This window comes from Talpa europaea (genome assembly GCF_964194135.1).
Source record: "Talpa europaea genome assembly, chromosome: 7".
NCBI classification, from domain to species: Eukaryota; Metazoa; Chordata; class Mammalia; order Eulipotyphla; family Talpidae; genus Talpa; species Talpa europaea.
In genome coordinates, this window is record NC_140074.1 from 69718121 (window position 1) to 69734102 (window position 15982).

At 46.7% G+C, this 15982-nt stretch overlaps 1 protein-coding gene across 1 annotated transcript in view; it reads right to left on the reverse strand.

Moving 5' to 3' along the window:
• The window catches only part of CDK5RAP2 (CDK5 regulatory subunit associated protein 2), a gene marked incomplete at both ends in the record, with an annotated part of 167128 nt that overhangs the window by 13621 nt on the left and 137525 nt on the right, over nt 1–15982 (reverse strand). Inside the window, 6 exons of the mRNA XM_084237826.1 lie at nt 1416–1664; nt 2677–2798; nt 3986–4175; nt 6095–6211; nt 10691–10810; nt 15082–15251. Coding sequence (XP_084093952.1) covers nt 1416–1664; nt 2677–2798; nt 3986–4175; nt 6095–6211; nt 10691–10810; nt 15082–15251 — 968 coding nt within the window. The remainder of the gene's footprint in view (nt 1–1415; nt 1665–2676; nt 2799–3985; nt 4176–6094; nt 6212–10690; nt 10811–15081; nt 15252–15982) is intronic.

Consider the following 15982-nt stretch of genomic DNA (forward strand, 5'->3'; position numbering starts at 1 on the left):
AGAAATGCTGCGGCCACCTACGATATATTCAAATCAAAGCAGTGGAAGACTTTCTGAGGAGGCAGCACTGTGGATTCTGAACACGCACTTTCCTGGATGCCTCTGGCGAGGCTCGCCCAGGTTTGATCCTGGACAAATTTCACAAGCAGGGAAAGGCTGGTAATGGCCCCCTCGTTTCAGTTGACAACTTCCCTTCTTGCACATCCCAAGCACTGAACCATTCTGCCTGCTTCAGTCTCCCCCTCACCCCAATTTCCTTGGTCCTATCTCAAAGCACCAAAAAGGGCCAGGAGCAGATCGACAGTTAAAACAGCAGTGTCCATCATGGACTCACATCCCAGGCAGAAGGCATCCAGCTCTCTGGTGGCTGTATATTACTTTGTAGATTTATGAAGGTTTTCCTCCTTTTTTAAATACAAATTCAGCTTTTTGGTTAAAATTTTTAAATCCTTATCAAGGAGAAACCTATGACCAAGCACTACAAGTTCTAAGGCAGGTTGACAGGGGCCCTGTAACAGACTTTCATTTCTGAAAATTAAAGGCAATGGACCTAACTCCCAATCCAAGTAAAGATAAGTCTAAACTTTTGTATGAAACATTTATAAGGTACGTAGGCATTCCCCATCCCCACTGGATGTTTGTGTCCACTCTGCGGGCTTTAGGATGATGTCCCCCAGATTCAGTCTTGAGAAAGTCAGGTGGTGGCTAGGAACAGAACTGAACTCAGAGCTAGGAGGTGGTTTCTAGCTCCAGCTCCGCCTCCAACTTGCTATGTCACTTAGGGCAAGTCTAGTTCTTTCTGGACCTTAGTTCCTTCGTCCACAGAGCAGCAAGGATGGCCTGGTGGAGTGCTTTAACTATTTGCAGGTTTGTTCCCAGTCCTGTGCTGGGCAGCCAGCAGAGAAGTGGCTGAGCGAGCCCAATCTTGCCCCCTCCCAGCTCACAGGGCCTTCCCAGCTCATAGGCCTTTATAGGCCAGGCAATAAACCCACCAGCAAATGCAAAGCAGAACCACTTCATAAACTACCAGCAAGCTTTCTAGATCCCAAAAGGCAGTGACAGTCACAGGAAGAGGGTTAGGCTGCTCTCTTTTAAAGACAGTAACAGAGAGTGAAAGGGATTTTCAGCAGTGGAGTCACAACGTGGGAAGAACTAGATGGATGGAGGAAGCAAGACCCAAGGCAAAGGGGGCAGCTGGAAGCCGGAGCATTCTTCCCTGAGAATCACAAGGCCCCAGACAGAGACAACATCTTTTTGCCAAAGGTGACAGCTAATTAGTGGTCAGGTCCCCTGGCTTCCAGAACAGAGCATGTCTGCTGTCAGTGGGAAGACACCTCTGTGGGGCAAGGGCACCGTTCAGGAGCCCACATGTCCCACAGGCAGCACTTCACAGTGGGCAGAGGCAGGAGCAGTACCATGTTTGTCTAGCTGAAGGGGCTGCTCGGAGATGGACAGGGCTTGGAGATCCAGGGTGAGTACTGCTTCTGGAGCCTTCTGCCCACTCTGTGCCAGCTGCTCCTCCAGCTTGCTCTGCAGCGTGCTGTTGGTTTCGATGCTCCTTTCCAGCTGTGCCCGCAGAGCCTGGATCTCTGTAAGGAGGTCGTGCAGGTCACTGAAAGGGTCCTGCCCCCTGCAGCCTTCTCCCGACGCCTCTGCTCCGGCCTCTGTGAACATGTGCAAAGGGAACCTTGACATCTTCTACCACCAAAGGGTCAGTCATCAAAGGAGCTCAGCAGTGTTTTAAATGCACCACCATAACCCGCCCCTTCCTAAGAACTAGGTACAATTTAAAATAACAACTTGACTTTAAAAACAAAAATATTGGCAGGCTTAATTGCTGCTATTCCACAGGCTAAATAAGAGCTGGAAATTAATTTTCGCTTCTGGCCATAAAAGCCTTGCAAATTGCACACCAAACCCCGAAATTATGTATAGTAGTAATAAAATCTATTTGGGCTAGAATTATAGAATGAAAGGGGCTGATTTTAAGAGCTACAGTATATTAAAAAGCACAAAAGCAAGAATAAGAAAAGGAACTTAAAGAGAAAATGAAAGTTGTGACCCTTTTCTAGATAAACTTTCAGTAGGGAGAAACCATCTAGAAAATTAGTTAAAAAAAAAAACCCAACCACACCTCAAAATTGATTCTGAAACATTAGACTTAGTCAAGTCGCTCCTATCAGGTATCTCTATCAGGAAACACAATCAATGGGCCAGAGCTAACAACTGTCTCCAGAGCCACGGCCAGCATGTAGTAGGGATGCTCTAAGTATCTGCTGAATGAAAAGGCAGAGCGAATACATAGCAGCAGGAGAATGACAATAAAGTCATGTCCTGAGCATCTCCCATGTGCCAGCTATGGTGCTGGGGCTTCATGTGCTTTCAATGTTCACTCAACTCTACGGAGCAGATATTATGAGACACATTTTCCAGAGGAAGGAAAAGGCCCTCGGGGTGAGGGCATTACAGAAGGTCACAAGGCCAGGCACGAGGCACTGAGAATCCAGGCTAACTCCTCAGCCCAAGTCCTTGTGTTTCCTGTGGAGTCTTCAGAAGAAGACGGTGCCAGAGCACTTGCTTCCTCACATACCACACTCCCCACGAGGCAAGTGTGGGGTGTGAGGCTCAGAGAAGAGCCCAGTATGCAGCTCCCAGCCCACTCACTAGGTCTGGTACCTTGTGCTCCCCTGTGCTCCTCGTGCAGCCTCTCGTACACCTTCAGCTCCACACGCAGGGACTGGAGCAGCTTGTCGTTCTGGGAGAGCAGCTGCTCCCTTGACTTCAGCTCCTCCTGCACCCTGAAAAGACCCCACCGGCATGGAAGGAGAGGTTACCTCCAACTTGGGGTGACTTACCCAAACCCCACAGAGAGGTCAATTCCACCCTCAGCCAGAGCAGTGTGGACAAAAGAGATGCGTGACACGTCCTCTCATGTAATCTTCACAGGCACTCCAAAAAGTATGTGCCTTTGAGCCACCAATTCATGGACATGAGGAAGTGAAGCTCAAAAAGACTAAGCCTCACTCAGGGGTGCAGAGCTCAGAAGAGGAGCCAGGACTGTGTGAAAGCAAAGATAGTGACCTTGGGGCCTCCCTGGTGGCACAGGGGTTGAGATGCTGCCTATGAAGCAATCTGTAGCCACTGCAGCACAAGTTTGATTCCCGGCCGGCCAGGGAGAAACCCACATGGCGGGACAGACCTCTCCTGTCTCGCCCACTGCTCCCCTCAGCAGGGTACTTCGGTCTGTCTGCCTGTTCTGTTCCCTGCTCTGTGTCTAGTGAATCCTCTCACCCCCCACATCTCTGGCCTGTACCCCAATTCTTGTATAAAAATAAACAAATCTTTAAAAAAATAAAAAAGACAGTGACCTTGCTACATCCCCATTGTACCCCGGTAACTGGAGGTGATGTCAGCAATGCTAAGACACTGAGAACACGTGGGACAAGACAGCGTCTAAGGACAAAGCTGCAAAAGAGCGGCTGACATGACTATCATGCTCCAAGTCAGACTCAAATCATTCCTCTGCTTGGATTCTCCCAGGGGCCTCCTCTGTCACTCAAAGCAAAACCAGAGAACTTTTACATGCAGCCTACATTGGTATGCAGCCTCCTCTCTGCCCTCCTCCCCACAGCCTCTCCGTCCAGTGCACAGCCTCCCTGTCTGCCCCACACAGGCCAAGCACACTCGCCCTCAGGGCCTGGCCCTTTCTTCCCTAGACAATCTACCCCAGGGATTGGTGGGGCACACACGCTCACACGCTCACGGTGTCCAGAGTGCTGCTCACAAGGCATCTTTTCAGATAGGCTTCCCTGACCCTTAAAAAAGAGCAGTGGCCCCGGGCCTCCGCCTGCTTAGATGACTTTGCTCAATGCATTTCATTTCCACCCAAGGCTCCTGGGGCACGGGGCAGCCTCCTGGTTTTGGGACCACACCCCACGGCCTAGACAGGGGCCTGGTCCACGGGGCGCAGACACATCTGCACTACCTGCGCAGCTCGCCGCGGCTGTGGCAGACCTCGCTGAGCAGCTGCTGGTTATGCTTCTCCTTCTCGCCCACTTGCCTCTGCAACCGTTCATTTTCTCCCCTTACACAGGCATATTCTTGTTGAAGATGCTCGAGGTTTGCCATCTTCCTGGAGAGAGACTCTCGTAATTTTTCATTCTCCTTCTGTTTATCTGTAAACACAAAAAAGCACCACTAGGAAGAGACACCATTTGTTTTTTCCAACCTTATTACGTAAATACAGCACTTCAGCTGCAGCACTCCAAGAATACAAAAGAGAATGAGATTTAATCTGGCATTTATGATTTTGGCATTCCAATTATCTTATGTATTTTGGGCAGATAAATCTGTCAACATCAAGGCTACAGATTAAACTTCACTGGGATGAAATGGGTCTGTTTAATTTTCTATTAAATAATGGGCCATGTAAACCTAGTTACTTTGCCTTCACATAGCAAACTGTTGGTAGAAATAATAGAGGCAAAAAACAGGGCCCCAAACTCTAGCCACAGCGTGGGAGACGTCCACAGGACCCCTGCAAGGAGGCCAGCAGGCTGTGCAAAGGGCACCCTGAGTCCACTGACTCCTCTGGCTGTGAGGACAGCGCCTCCCTGAGGAACAAAGTACACTGAGCACAGAGATGCAGTGGTCAAGGGCATGTTCAAGGACAGCTCTCCTGTTTGCTGACTCTAGAACCCCAGCAAGTTTTTTCGCTTCTCTGTGCATCAGTTTCCTCATCCTCGTCTGTGAGGATTAACTGATAGCTCTACATGAAGGCGGCACACAGGGCTTCTCCTGCCCTCTGGAGTTGTGCAAGAACCACAGGCTGGAGTTTGCGGGGCCACCACTGGCATGACTGCAGCATGCGCTGCAGGCCTCTCTCCCCAGCCAGCCTCCAGCATAGGTACCATTGTCCTCCCACCTCTTGGATGAAACTCAGGATCCAAGAGGTTAAGATTTCCCGAAGGTCACACAGCCATCCATGGCAGCGTCACGCTTCAGACCCACATTTCCTGATTCTACTCTTAAACTCACTGCATGATCTTTTCTGAGCAAGCTTTCTCCTCCCCCTCAGGCTCCAGACACACTAAGTGCCACAGAATTCCCGACTGGGTCTGTCTCCCCCACCTTCAGCCCTGAGGCCTTAGTCTATTCAAAAGGCTGTGTCTCTTGAAAGCACCTTAGTCACCCTGGCTAACCCCTACTTATCCTTCAAGACTTAGCTGTGGAAGACCAGCTTCCCCTAGGTCAGAACCCTCTTCCAGATCCCACAGTTCCCTGAATTTGCCTCTATCATGACTAATTCTCACACTAACTGCTATGGGTAGCCTGTCTCTCCCATCAGACCACAAGTCCTCTGACAGAAGGAACCAGATCTCACTAACTCTGTATCAGGCCTACCCAGCTTAAAACATAGAACAGGAGCCAAGAATGCCGGCTGAGTGAATAAAAGATCTGCAGAAGTCCATCTTCTTGTCATCCCTTAAATTAAAATCAGCATCAATATCCCCCACAGAAAGAGAGCAAGCTGGCCAGGTTATACTTCCACCACCATCTGGCTCTGTGACCACAGGTTGGTCAATCATCTAGGCCTTGGCTTGTTAGCTATAAAACAGGAATAACATCTTTCCAGAAATATTTTAAATAAATGAGGGATAATGAAGTGAAAGCCCTCTGAGGGTGAAGCTCCTAGTAGAAAAGGGTTCGTCATAAGAAATGACGGAAATGCTTCCCTGGCAGCAGGAAGTCTCTGGCTGAGATCTGGCACATATCCAGCCTTTCTCTCTTCCACCATGAACTAAGACAAATGAGAGGGGACTATAGAGAGAGAGCGGGTGACAAGAAAGTAATAACATTCACTGAGACTCTGTGAGACCCCCTGCTGCGAGCTTCTAGTTTCTAATTGGTGTAACAGCCCTATCAGGTATTCCTATTTCACAGCTAAGAACACTGAGGTTGGGAGAGGTGAAATGACTTGCCCAAAGTCTCAGAGCGACAAGGTATGAATAGTTGGTTAGACTTCAGTGCCTGCACCCTCCCTCCCACAGGAGGCCACTGGGCTCCAGCCTGCAGGGAATCCTGTAACTCTCACCTCTGGATCCTTTAGCGAGCATTGTATTAAGGGCCTGGTTCTGCTTCCTCAGGAAATGAATTTCTGATGTCAGAGAATTATGCAGTTCTGAGCCATAAGCAAAGACGTTTGTAGACCCTATAAAAAACACACAGTCTCCAGGTCAGTATGGAAGGAACTTTCTAGAAAAATTTTCAACAATGAGGAAACACAGCATGCAATGAAAATCACTCCTATGAACTATCTAAGGTATTACCAGAAACCCAAAGGGAAAAGAGAGGGCGTTTGAAAGGAAGCAAAAGGGGGCTCCTCCCCATCTCGCCTACCCACTCTTCACCCCACCTCTTAGTGAACAAAACAGGAGACTTGGGCTAGAGGTGGGGTGAGCGGGTGACCTCCACATGTATCTCTCCTGAGGTCTAAACCCTCAGTTCACCCCTCCATGGAGTCTCCCAGTCCACAGAGCCAAGGCTGAACCCTTTCCACTTTCTCCCTCATCATTCCACATCTGCCTACTCTCCTGTTTCTTGCCTCTGGAAATGGGATCACCGCCCCTAATCCGACCTAGAAACCTGGGGACCATCCCAACACCTCTCTCCCACTGCCCAATAAGACAACCAGAACCTCAGCCTCCAAAATGCTTCAACCCCTGGCCCACTCTCTTCTGTCCCTATAGTTCAGGCCCTAACCTCCCTCCCTGCTACCCACCACAGTGATAATCATCCTACCACTGGCCCTTCATGCTATTCTCTGCTCAAAAACATTTTAAGACATTTGCTCAAAGACCACTGCAAAAGACAAATAGCAAACAAACCTAAACGGGATCCAAACTTCAGATCACTATTATTTAGCTCCATCCTCATGGCTCCAATCTCAACACAGACCCCAGTGTGCCCTCAGTGGCCCACACTTATCACATGGTTGCACACCTCCCTGACTGTGCAGAACGAGATACTCTCTTTGCCTAGAATGCCCACCACCTTCTTCACTTACCAAAATCATACTCATCTTCAACTTGGCATTCAAATTCATGGTCTCTAAGTATATGCTAAAAAGATCAGGATCTAAAGCTGGGCAGACTAGATTTGAAGTCACTTACAAATTCTGGTTGATCATATCATCTCCCCAGGCCTTGGTCTAAGTTCTGAAATCCTACTCCGTCCTCTGGCCAGAGATCTCCCTCAGCCCTCCAATCTCTGACCTTTCTATGTTTGCATGTTCAGGTTCACAGCCACACTCTGGGGAGCATCTCCAGAGAGCACAGTGCTCTCCACATGTGGCAGGGGCTTCCCTTCCTGGCTTCCTTTTTGACTGAGTCTACTGCACCACAGAGCCAAAAGGCTAGACACCTTCTCTCCTGCCTCCAGTGCAGCCAGAACCTGGTCATGTGCCTCCCCGGTCAGTACAACCTTTTTTTTAAAAATATGATTGATTTATTTATGCATATAAGAACTGGGGTACAGGCCAAAGATGTGGGGGGGTGAGAGGATTCACCAGAGACAGAGTGGGGAGCTGAACAGGCAGATCCACTGAAATACACTGCTGAGGGGAGCAGTGGGTGAGACAGGAGAGGTCTGCTGCGCCATGTGGGCTGCTCCCTGGCTGGGGATCGAACTTGTGCTGCAGAGACTGCAGATAGCTTCACAGTGTGGTGCTTAACTCCTTGCACCACCAGTACAACTTAACAGAAGCCAGCTGGGGGCTTCTGGGGAAGCTTTCCCACTAGACATAAAGAGGAGGGCAGGGAAAAGCTCCGCCCTCATCTTTCCCATGCTGTGGACACTGTCCTGAGAAGACACGACACTGGTCATCACTGCAGCCATCACAGGAAACCCTACGCCCTGCTGTCACTGAGCCATTAAACCTGCCTTGCAGCAACCTGCCTCAAGATTTCGTATGATGGAAGAAGACAAGTCCGTGTTGTTCATACCACTCTAGTCACTTCCTGTTGTCTGCAGCTGGAAGCATCCTGTGCACCCTTGATTACCTATAATACTCAAACTCCCTCTAAGGAAGGACTGATATCAGCTCTCCCAGAAGCTGAAAGTTCATCCTCTTTCTGCTCTATAGTGCTACCCATTTCTCATGTCAATGAATCACTTATCACAGTGTTATGTATTTTTTTTTTTAATTTTATTCACCTATGTAGCTCCCACTGCCTTCTTCCACTCTGCCCTATGAGCTCTGGTGTTAAACACCTGGGTTTGAATCATGGCTACAGCTTCTTAATAGCTGCATGACCTCGGGCAAGTCACATAACTTCTTTAAGTCTCCATTAGCTCAATAAAAATGATCGATGCTGTTATTATGACAGCCATTACCATCTGCATTAATATCACGACCCATGTTAAGCTAGAGCCAAAATCGGACTAAAGAGCAATCTGGATGAACTGGAAAAATTCGACAGAATCAGTCTCTGACCATAGCTGAAGTGGCCTCTTTTCTAAGGGACAATCAGACCAAAGAACAGCTCCTAACAAAAGCTGAGTTCGTGGGTCCACTTGTGATGCTCAGAGGCCAATCTCCTCTGAACAACATTACTATAAACCTGCGTAACCGGTGACAAGCTGAAAGACCTAACACACAAAATGACAATTTTTAACAATATTCCACCTCAACTTTTCAAAGAGCCAGGCCTTTCTCAAACCAGCTTCCAAGTTGAATATTTCACCGGCAGGGGGGAGGTGGAGCCACTTTCATTTCTTTGTCTTTTCAGAGATTGTGACAACATGGTGAGAACAGCATGTCTCTCCACCAGCGTAAATACTTTATGAATGCCTCTTTGTAAACCTTCCCGTCAGAGTGAATTACTCTCCAGAGCAATTGCCTGCTCCGTTGTCGCTGGTGGCCATTTGAGCCCCCAAATAATTCTATAATTGGATTTACCAGGGAAAATGTAAAACAGAATGAATCTAATTCAAACATTGCCAAGAGTGAATGCGAAGGACTTAGGCATGTATTTCTAGCCTGTGTTTGATATGACTAATAACTACTCAGATTAATCAATTTCCCTGAGGGCGAGAAGGGGACAGTGCAGGATGGGGGTGGGGAGACAGTAACAGAACCATTTTGTTTACCTTGCAAACTGCAGCATGTACAATATTTTGGAAAGATGTTCTTTGAGGCTGATGGCTACAATGGGATAGAGGAATGAGAACTGGGCTAGAGGTCCAGGGATTCCAGTACTGCCACTGAGTACATCTTTCTAGAACTCTGCTATCTCATCTCTAATATGACATTTGTGTTCCTACCCACAGCAGAGCTTTGGGCTGTTAAGTACTGTTATACAAAAATAAAATTGCAAAATAAAACTGATAATTATGATGAGAATAGTCATTTCTTGTTCAGTGGGGGGGGGGGGGGAGGGGTGTCACTTGCCTGGAGTCACAAAGCTACAGACAGAGGTGCTGGATTCCACACCCAGCTCAGTCCAACTGCCAAGCAAACTCAGATTTTTCCTAATGCACAGAGTGACTCTCAAGTTCCATTCCCCACAGAAGGAAGACACTCTCTTTGCAGCAACAAGAAGTCTAAAACATACTGTTTGGTCAAAAAAGGGATAGAAGAGTGAACATAGTGTATTCCATGTTTTGAGTGAGGGAGAGAATAAGAACACATTTGTTTTTGCATTGAAAAAACAGTAAGGATGCAAAGAAAACTATCAAAAGAGAGAGAAGGAAGAATGGAAGTAGTTGGTATAGAATAGAGGTATTAATTTTTTTTATTTATTTAAAGATTTATTTATTTATACAAGAACCGGGGTACAGGCCAGATTCGCGGGAGGGGGAGAGGATTCACCAGAGACAGAGTGGGGAACAGAACAGGCAGACTGATGAAATACACTGCTGAGGGGAGCAGTGGGTGAGATAGGAGAGGTCTGCTGCGCCATGTGGGACCCTCGCCGGCTGGCGGGGATCGAACCCATGCTGCAGAGGCCTGCGGACAGCTTCATAACGCTGTGCTCAACTGCCTGCGCCACCAGGGGAGGCACTAGAGGTATTAATTTTTGAACCATGTGACTATCTTGCCTATGGGGGGGGGAGTATACTTTTAAGTTCGTCATGGAAGAACATTCCATTCGGAGCTGACTGTGGTTCTCAGAGACTTTGTGACTGGTATGTGCGATTTATCAGATTGGTAAAATGCTAACACTTTCATTATCCACTACTGACCAAAAAAAAAAAAAAAAAAAAAAGACTGCTTTGTCTTATCTTGAAACACCTATCCATTTCTCTACAGCTTCCAAAGTCAAAGGAGGAGCCAACCATATCTCAGGATGCCAGGGGCTGGGGGCTTCTTTACTGACAGGCAATTAACATTCATCAAGTACCTGCTCTGTGCCAGAGACTGGGGGGCATGCTACTTAAGTCAGCTCACTTAATTCTCATCACAACTGGAGAAAATGGGAATTATTATCTCCCTTTAAAGATTATTATAACTGAGACTCAGCAAGATTAAGTGAGGTTACCCTGGCAGCATAAGCAGATAGTTAAGGTTTGCACTGAAATCTCTCCGGCCACAAGTCCAATACTCTTCCCGATACAGAGAATGCTTTTCCAGACAAGAGCCTCACACATGTTGCTCTTGGGGTGGACACTGCCCTCCAGGATTCCTTACCTTGATCAAATTCAGAACCTTGCCGTTCCAGCTGTCTCCGTAGCTTCTCATTTGTTTTAATAGATTCTTCTAAACGTTTTCTCAAACTTCGAATTTCTTGTATATGTTCCATTAGTAAGTCTACGGAAAAGAACACATTTTTAATTTAAAGTCTGATGCCCCCCACCCAAAATTGAATAATTTACAGATTATGCAGTAATCTTGAAATTCCAAGTGGTACTGGATGTATTAAGATGGTCAGTAATTGGCAATTCTTTCTTAGGCAGGACGAGGCTGAGCTGTTGCCCACAGCCCACTGACATGTCTGTAATGGTTCCCTTCAGGCCTCCACCAGGAAGACATTTACATCACATGGAAAAACTATATTCCATATAATTTTAATGCTAACTCTAATGTAGCCTTTTATCCTTCTAAATATCAAATAGTACTTTAAAATCTTCCTTATGGTGAAATTAACAGATCACTTTCAAGTTGGCTTGAATTGCCTGAGAGTTGATTAAACTACCTTCATAATGAATCTAGATTATCTTTGAACTAATTCTTTGAAAAAGAGTATGTTATCCATTTATCACTTACTAACTTAAGACTTAAAAACAAAGCAAAATAATAACCCCAAAGCTAGCGAGAATGGTAAGGAGGGTGCTCTGAGTACATGCTGCCAGCATTGAGTATAAATATAGGAACTTCTGGAATTATTTTTATCATTAGCCTTAGAAAGGTTATTTTCAAATGTCTTTTACCAAGTAATTCCACTTCTAGGAATCTAGTTAAACAGACTCCAGTGATGCTGACAACCATTTGCCAAAATGCACGAAAATATTCATCTTAGCACATATGTAACAGTGCGAATTGAAAATAACTTCAATTATTGTATTATATCTACTATGATGCAGTATTACACAGCAGTCAGAATGCTATCCTGAAGACCATTTAAGATCATGGGAAAATACAGAAACAATGGGTTATTCAGCATTATCTACAATCTACTGAAAAGTCTACAGACAGACAGACATATCAAAGGAGACACACCTAGGTATCGGCAAAGGCTACCTATGGATAGCAAATTGCGTTTTTCAAAAAGTCCATGTTACATCTAAATATTGAATAGTGTATAAAATTTTTAATTTTCCAAATTTTCTAACACGAGCATGTATTCTTTTATCAGGCTCTGATGCATCTCACTTTAACAAAGAAAAGAAGGAAGCACAGTTCCACTCTAGAGGTAGGTTCCTAGAATCAGTTTTTAAAGCATAATCACATTAAGTATCCAAAGGCAAAACTAATGTCTCTAATTCATCAATTAGGGTACACTCAGTATGTCTCAGTAATGTTTGTTTTAAAACATTATACTAATGTTATGACCCAGTTTTAATTCCTCCAAAATGACTTTCATTTAAAAGTAGCACAATGTTACAGATCTTTTCCTAATTAAATACTAATTTTGTCATGAATTTGAATGTTTATGAGATAACTTAATTCCCAGACCTTCAGCTATCTCCTATTAATGCCAGGAACATGTGAGTCGTCTGGTGGAATGTTGGAGGTCCTCACGGCAGCCCAGTGCTCAAGTCTTCAGTGAACACCTGGTGGACACAGCACTGCCCCTCCCATGGCTGCCCTGCTGCCCCGCACACCTCCCCGGGGCCAGGCAGGCTGGGGGGAGGCAGGAACTTAGCTGTTCTGGTTCGGCCTTCCCTGCGGCTTACCCACGCCACTCATGCTGGCTTCTGGGGCCACAGCGTCCAGCTGCCATGGCACAGGCCAACTTCCACTGAGTCTGACCGGGAAGGGGGCTCAAGGAAGCACTCCCAGTGGAACTGGACACCACTTATGAATTATGCAGCTCTAACCCAAAAGAAGGAAACATTACACTCACCTTTGTGAAAATGGGAGGACAGTACCTGTCCTCTTACAACAACTGCATTCTGACAGCTCCCACTTTAAAACCAAAAATTCTGTAAGAAGCAACCACTTAAAACAATGTGCATATCTTTTGCTGAGTGTTCTGATTTATAGAATCTAGGTTAAGAAAATGCCCCAAAATAGAGGAAAAGCTTCCTATTCAAACCTATTTCCTACAGCACTGTTCACAACTGTGAAATTTTAGAAATGTTCTTTGATGAACTTAAATATTCATCAACAGGGAACACAAAGAAAACTGTAGTTCAGCCATTCACTGGACTGTTCATAAAGTCACTGAAAATGATGTTATATAACAACATGTCAGAAGCTTATGATGGGATGTTAAGGAAAAAATACTATATAATCTCTATCAGGTAATAAACATGACAAGAAGAAAAAGAGATGTAGAGTTGAACAGTCTGAAGAGACGCTAAGTGGATTAATTAGGATGGCTCCAGAGACTCCGGTCCCCTTTGGGAAAGGCCTGGAAATCCACCAGGAGGGCATGGGAAACCAAGGTCACAGGTCCCCAGGAAAACCTGCAATAAAAGAGATGCCTAAAAGGTTCTGCACTGGAAACAAACCAAGGCTGGCGTGGCAGACTGGGTGGAGGAGGCACAGAACAAAGAGAGGCAAGAAGAGGAGGAGGAAGCACCGGGCACCACAGCAGCAGGTCTGTGAAGACAGGACCTCACATTCTCCGACTCAAGGGGCCTAGCCTGCTGCCCTGTGCTCCCCACCATGCTCCCATTCCTCCAAGCCTCAATCAAGTCTGCTCCTCCCACAAGGTGCTGTGGGGGTGGCCTCAGGGCTCTTGGGAAGGGGCTCTTGAGTTCCCAGACGGACAGATCAAGCCAGAAGGAGGTGGCATCAGGGACAGGGAACCAAGTCACAATCTGACCTAAGTCAGGAAAATCATAAAGTCAGAAATAACCGAGGGAAACCAAGCACAGAGCTCAGAGGGACACAGCCAGAGATCACACAACAGCAAGCAAAGTGACCAAGTGCTAACGCCTAGATGACACCCAAAATATGTGCTCTGTGCTCCAGGTGCTTTTTCGAACCTGCACACTGAGTGTCCTGGAGGCGCACAGAGCCTCAGAGAGAACAGACTCCACCCCCGCTCTCTATTACATATTGTACTAGCATATGAAGTCTTGTCTGAAAGGGGGGGGCAGTGAGAATCCTGATGTTAAAAAAATGATCTTACATTTTTGAACACCCCGGTTCTATGTGATCAGGTGTCACAGAATGTTTCTAGCAAGGATGTACCAGTGTCTGGTGTGTGATTGACAAAGTCCACTCCAGGTGCTTTACAAACAACCCCCTGGAAAAGGAGCCAAGAGGATGTCAGTCGAGGTCCAGAGTCTATACCAGGGGTCAGGAACTCACAGCCACATTCATTTGTTACATGTTGACTGTGGCTGCTTCTGTGCCACAACCACTGGATTAAAAAATTGCAAGATGGGGCCTCCCCAGTGGCGCAGCAGTTGAGCGCTGGGTTGCAAAGCTGCCCGCAGCCTCTGCAGCACCAGTTCAATCCCCGGCCGCCAGGCGAGGGTCCCACATGTAGGGCAGACCTCTCTTGCCGCCCGCTGCTCCCCTCAGCAGTGTACTTCGTCAATCTGCCTGTTCTGCTCTCCGCTCTGGCTCTGGTGAACTCTCTCACCCTTCCACACTTCTAACTGTACCCAGTGCTTGTATAAATAAATTAAATTAAATTAAAAAATTGCAAGATGGCCCACAAACTGTCTAAAACATTTACTACCTGGCCTTTGACTAGAAACATTTGCTGATGCCTGGTCTCGCTGGTCTCGGCTATCCTATCCCTAGAACCTCTGAAACATGCTGAACTACAAACACTAAGCCCCATCTACTCCTAAAGAGGAGACAATCAAGACTCAAGCACAGAAGACATAAGGGGTGGCTCAGGGACACGTGGGCCCTTGGGAGGCTGATTCTGCCAAGTGAGCCCAAGGCTCCTGGTCAGAGGAAAGACTGGTCAGAGGAGAGACTGACCCAGTGGGCCAAGTCACACTAAAGAGAAAGAGCAGATTTACAGAACAATGGAAGAGGGTTGGGTATACTCAAGCTTTTGTACAATTCAAAGCAAGGATCTTCAAAGTGACCCTTAAAGGAGGTTTGAAAGAAACAGCTGGAAATTAGCTAGACTTGGAACTGACACTTGACCTTGGTGCTTTCCAGCCTGTCACTGTTGGAAGAGCAACGGCAGGTCACAGAAGACATCAACATTAAGAAATGAAAACGACTTTTCCCCAATCACCAATACATTCAACAACTGCGGCTCTGCCCAGTGACAAATGCCACTCCAGAGGACCGGCCGAGGTCCACCAGCATCTCCTTTCTCCAGAGAAGTACTCAATACTGAAATATTCAAGCACTACACTCTTATTAAGGCAAGATGGCAAATTAGGGTCTGAACAAGAAACTCTGGCCATGTTTAAGATGCTGAGTAAGGTTTAGCTCACCTTGAGAAAACGCACTGGCCACCGCCGAAGTCTTCTCCATCTCACTGTCCGGCTTCTGGTCTCGTGAGGACGACTTTTCGGACATGTCATAATCGGACAATGCACGCGAGGTGGAAGGCCCAGGAGATTCGGGGAGAATATACTGGTACGTTAAGTTGTCTTCCTCAATCCTTGACCATTGGGATTGAAAGAGAAATCATTTCGCTCACTAAGATCCCAAGCCAGCACCGTATCTTAAGGTGACTCAATGCTTTAGAATTTCCCCATAATTGCAACTGTTTTTTTACAGCCCTTTTGCTTCCCTAAAGCATTTTTTAGCAAGAACATTCTAAAAGTAAGGGGCTCGGTGGGCTTCAGTTTATAGCCAGTGAAGAAGGGGGAGCCACCATCTGGCTTGTGAGGAGCAACCTCAAGAGAGGGCATGAGTCAATGGCGGCTGTTTACCAAATGCCGGCTCTGTACCCAGCATTGCTGATATACTATCTTACTTGGTCCTCAGAAACTCTTTGCAGCAGGGTTGACCATCCTCATCTGGAGTTGGGGAGACTGAGGCACATTATAAACTTGCCTAGTGTCTCACCGCATAAGTGGCAGAGCCCACATCTGAACCTGGTCCGTCTGCTTCCAAGGCCCCAGGACAAGGTGGGCGGTCAACCCAACCTAGGAGGTGGCCTAGCAGGTTTAGGAATCTCAGAACCCCTGCAGCCCCAAGCAGGTGCCATGATCATCATTTGGCCGATCCTCTGGCGATTAAACTGCATTTCCTAAGCCTCCAGGAAAAAGACCCTGAACTCTGCAAACCCCACATGAATCTCCATTACAGATAAGCTTCTTAATTTAAGCTCTTTTCCCCCACTTTTTCCTATTACTTCTCATTATTCATGAGCTCAGACAAGAGCAA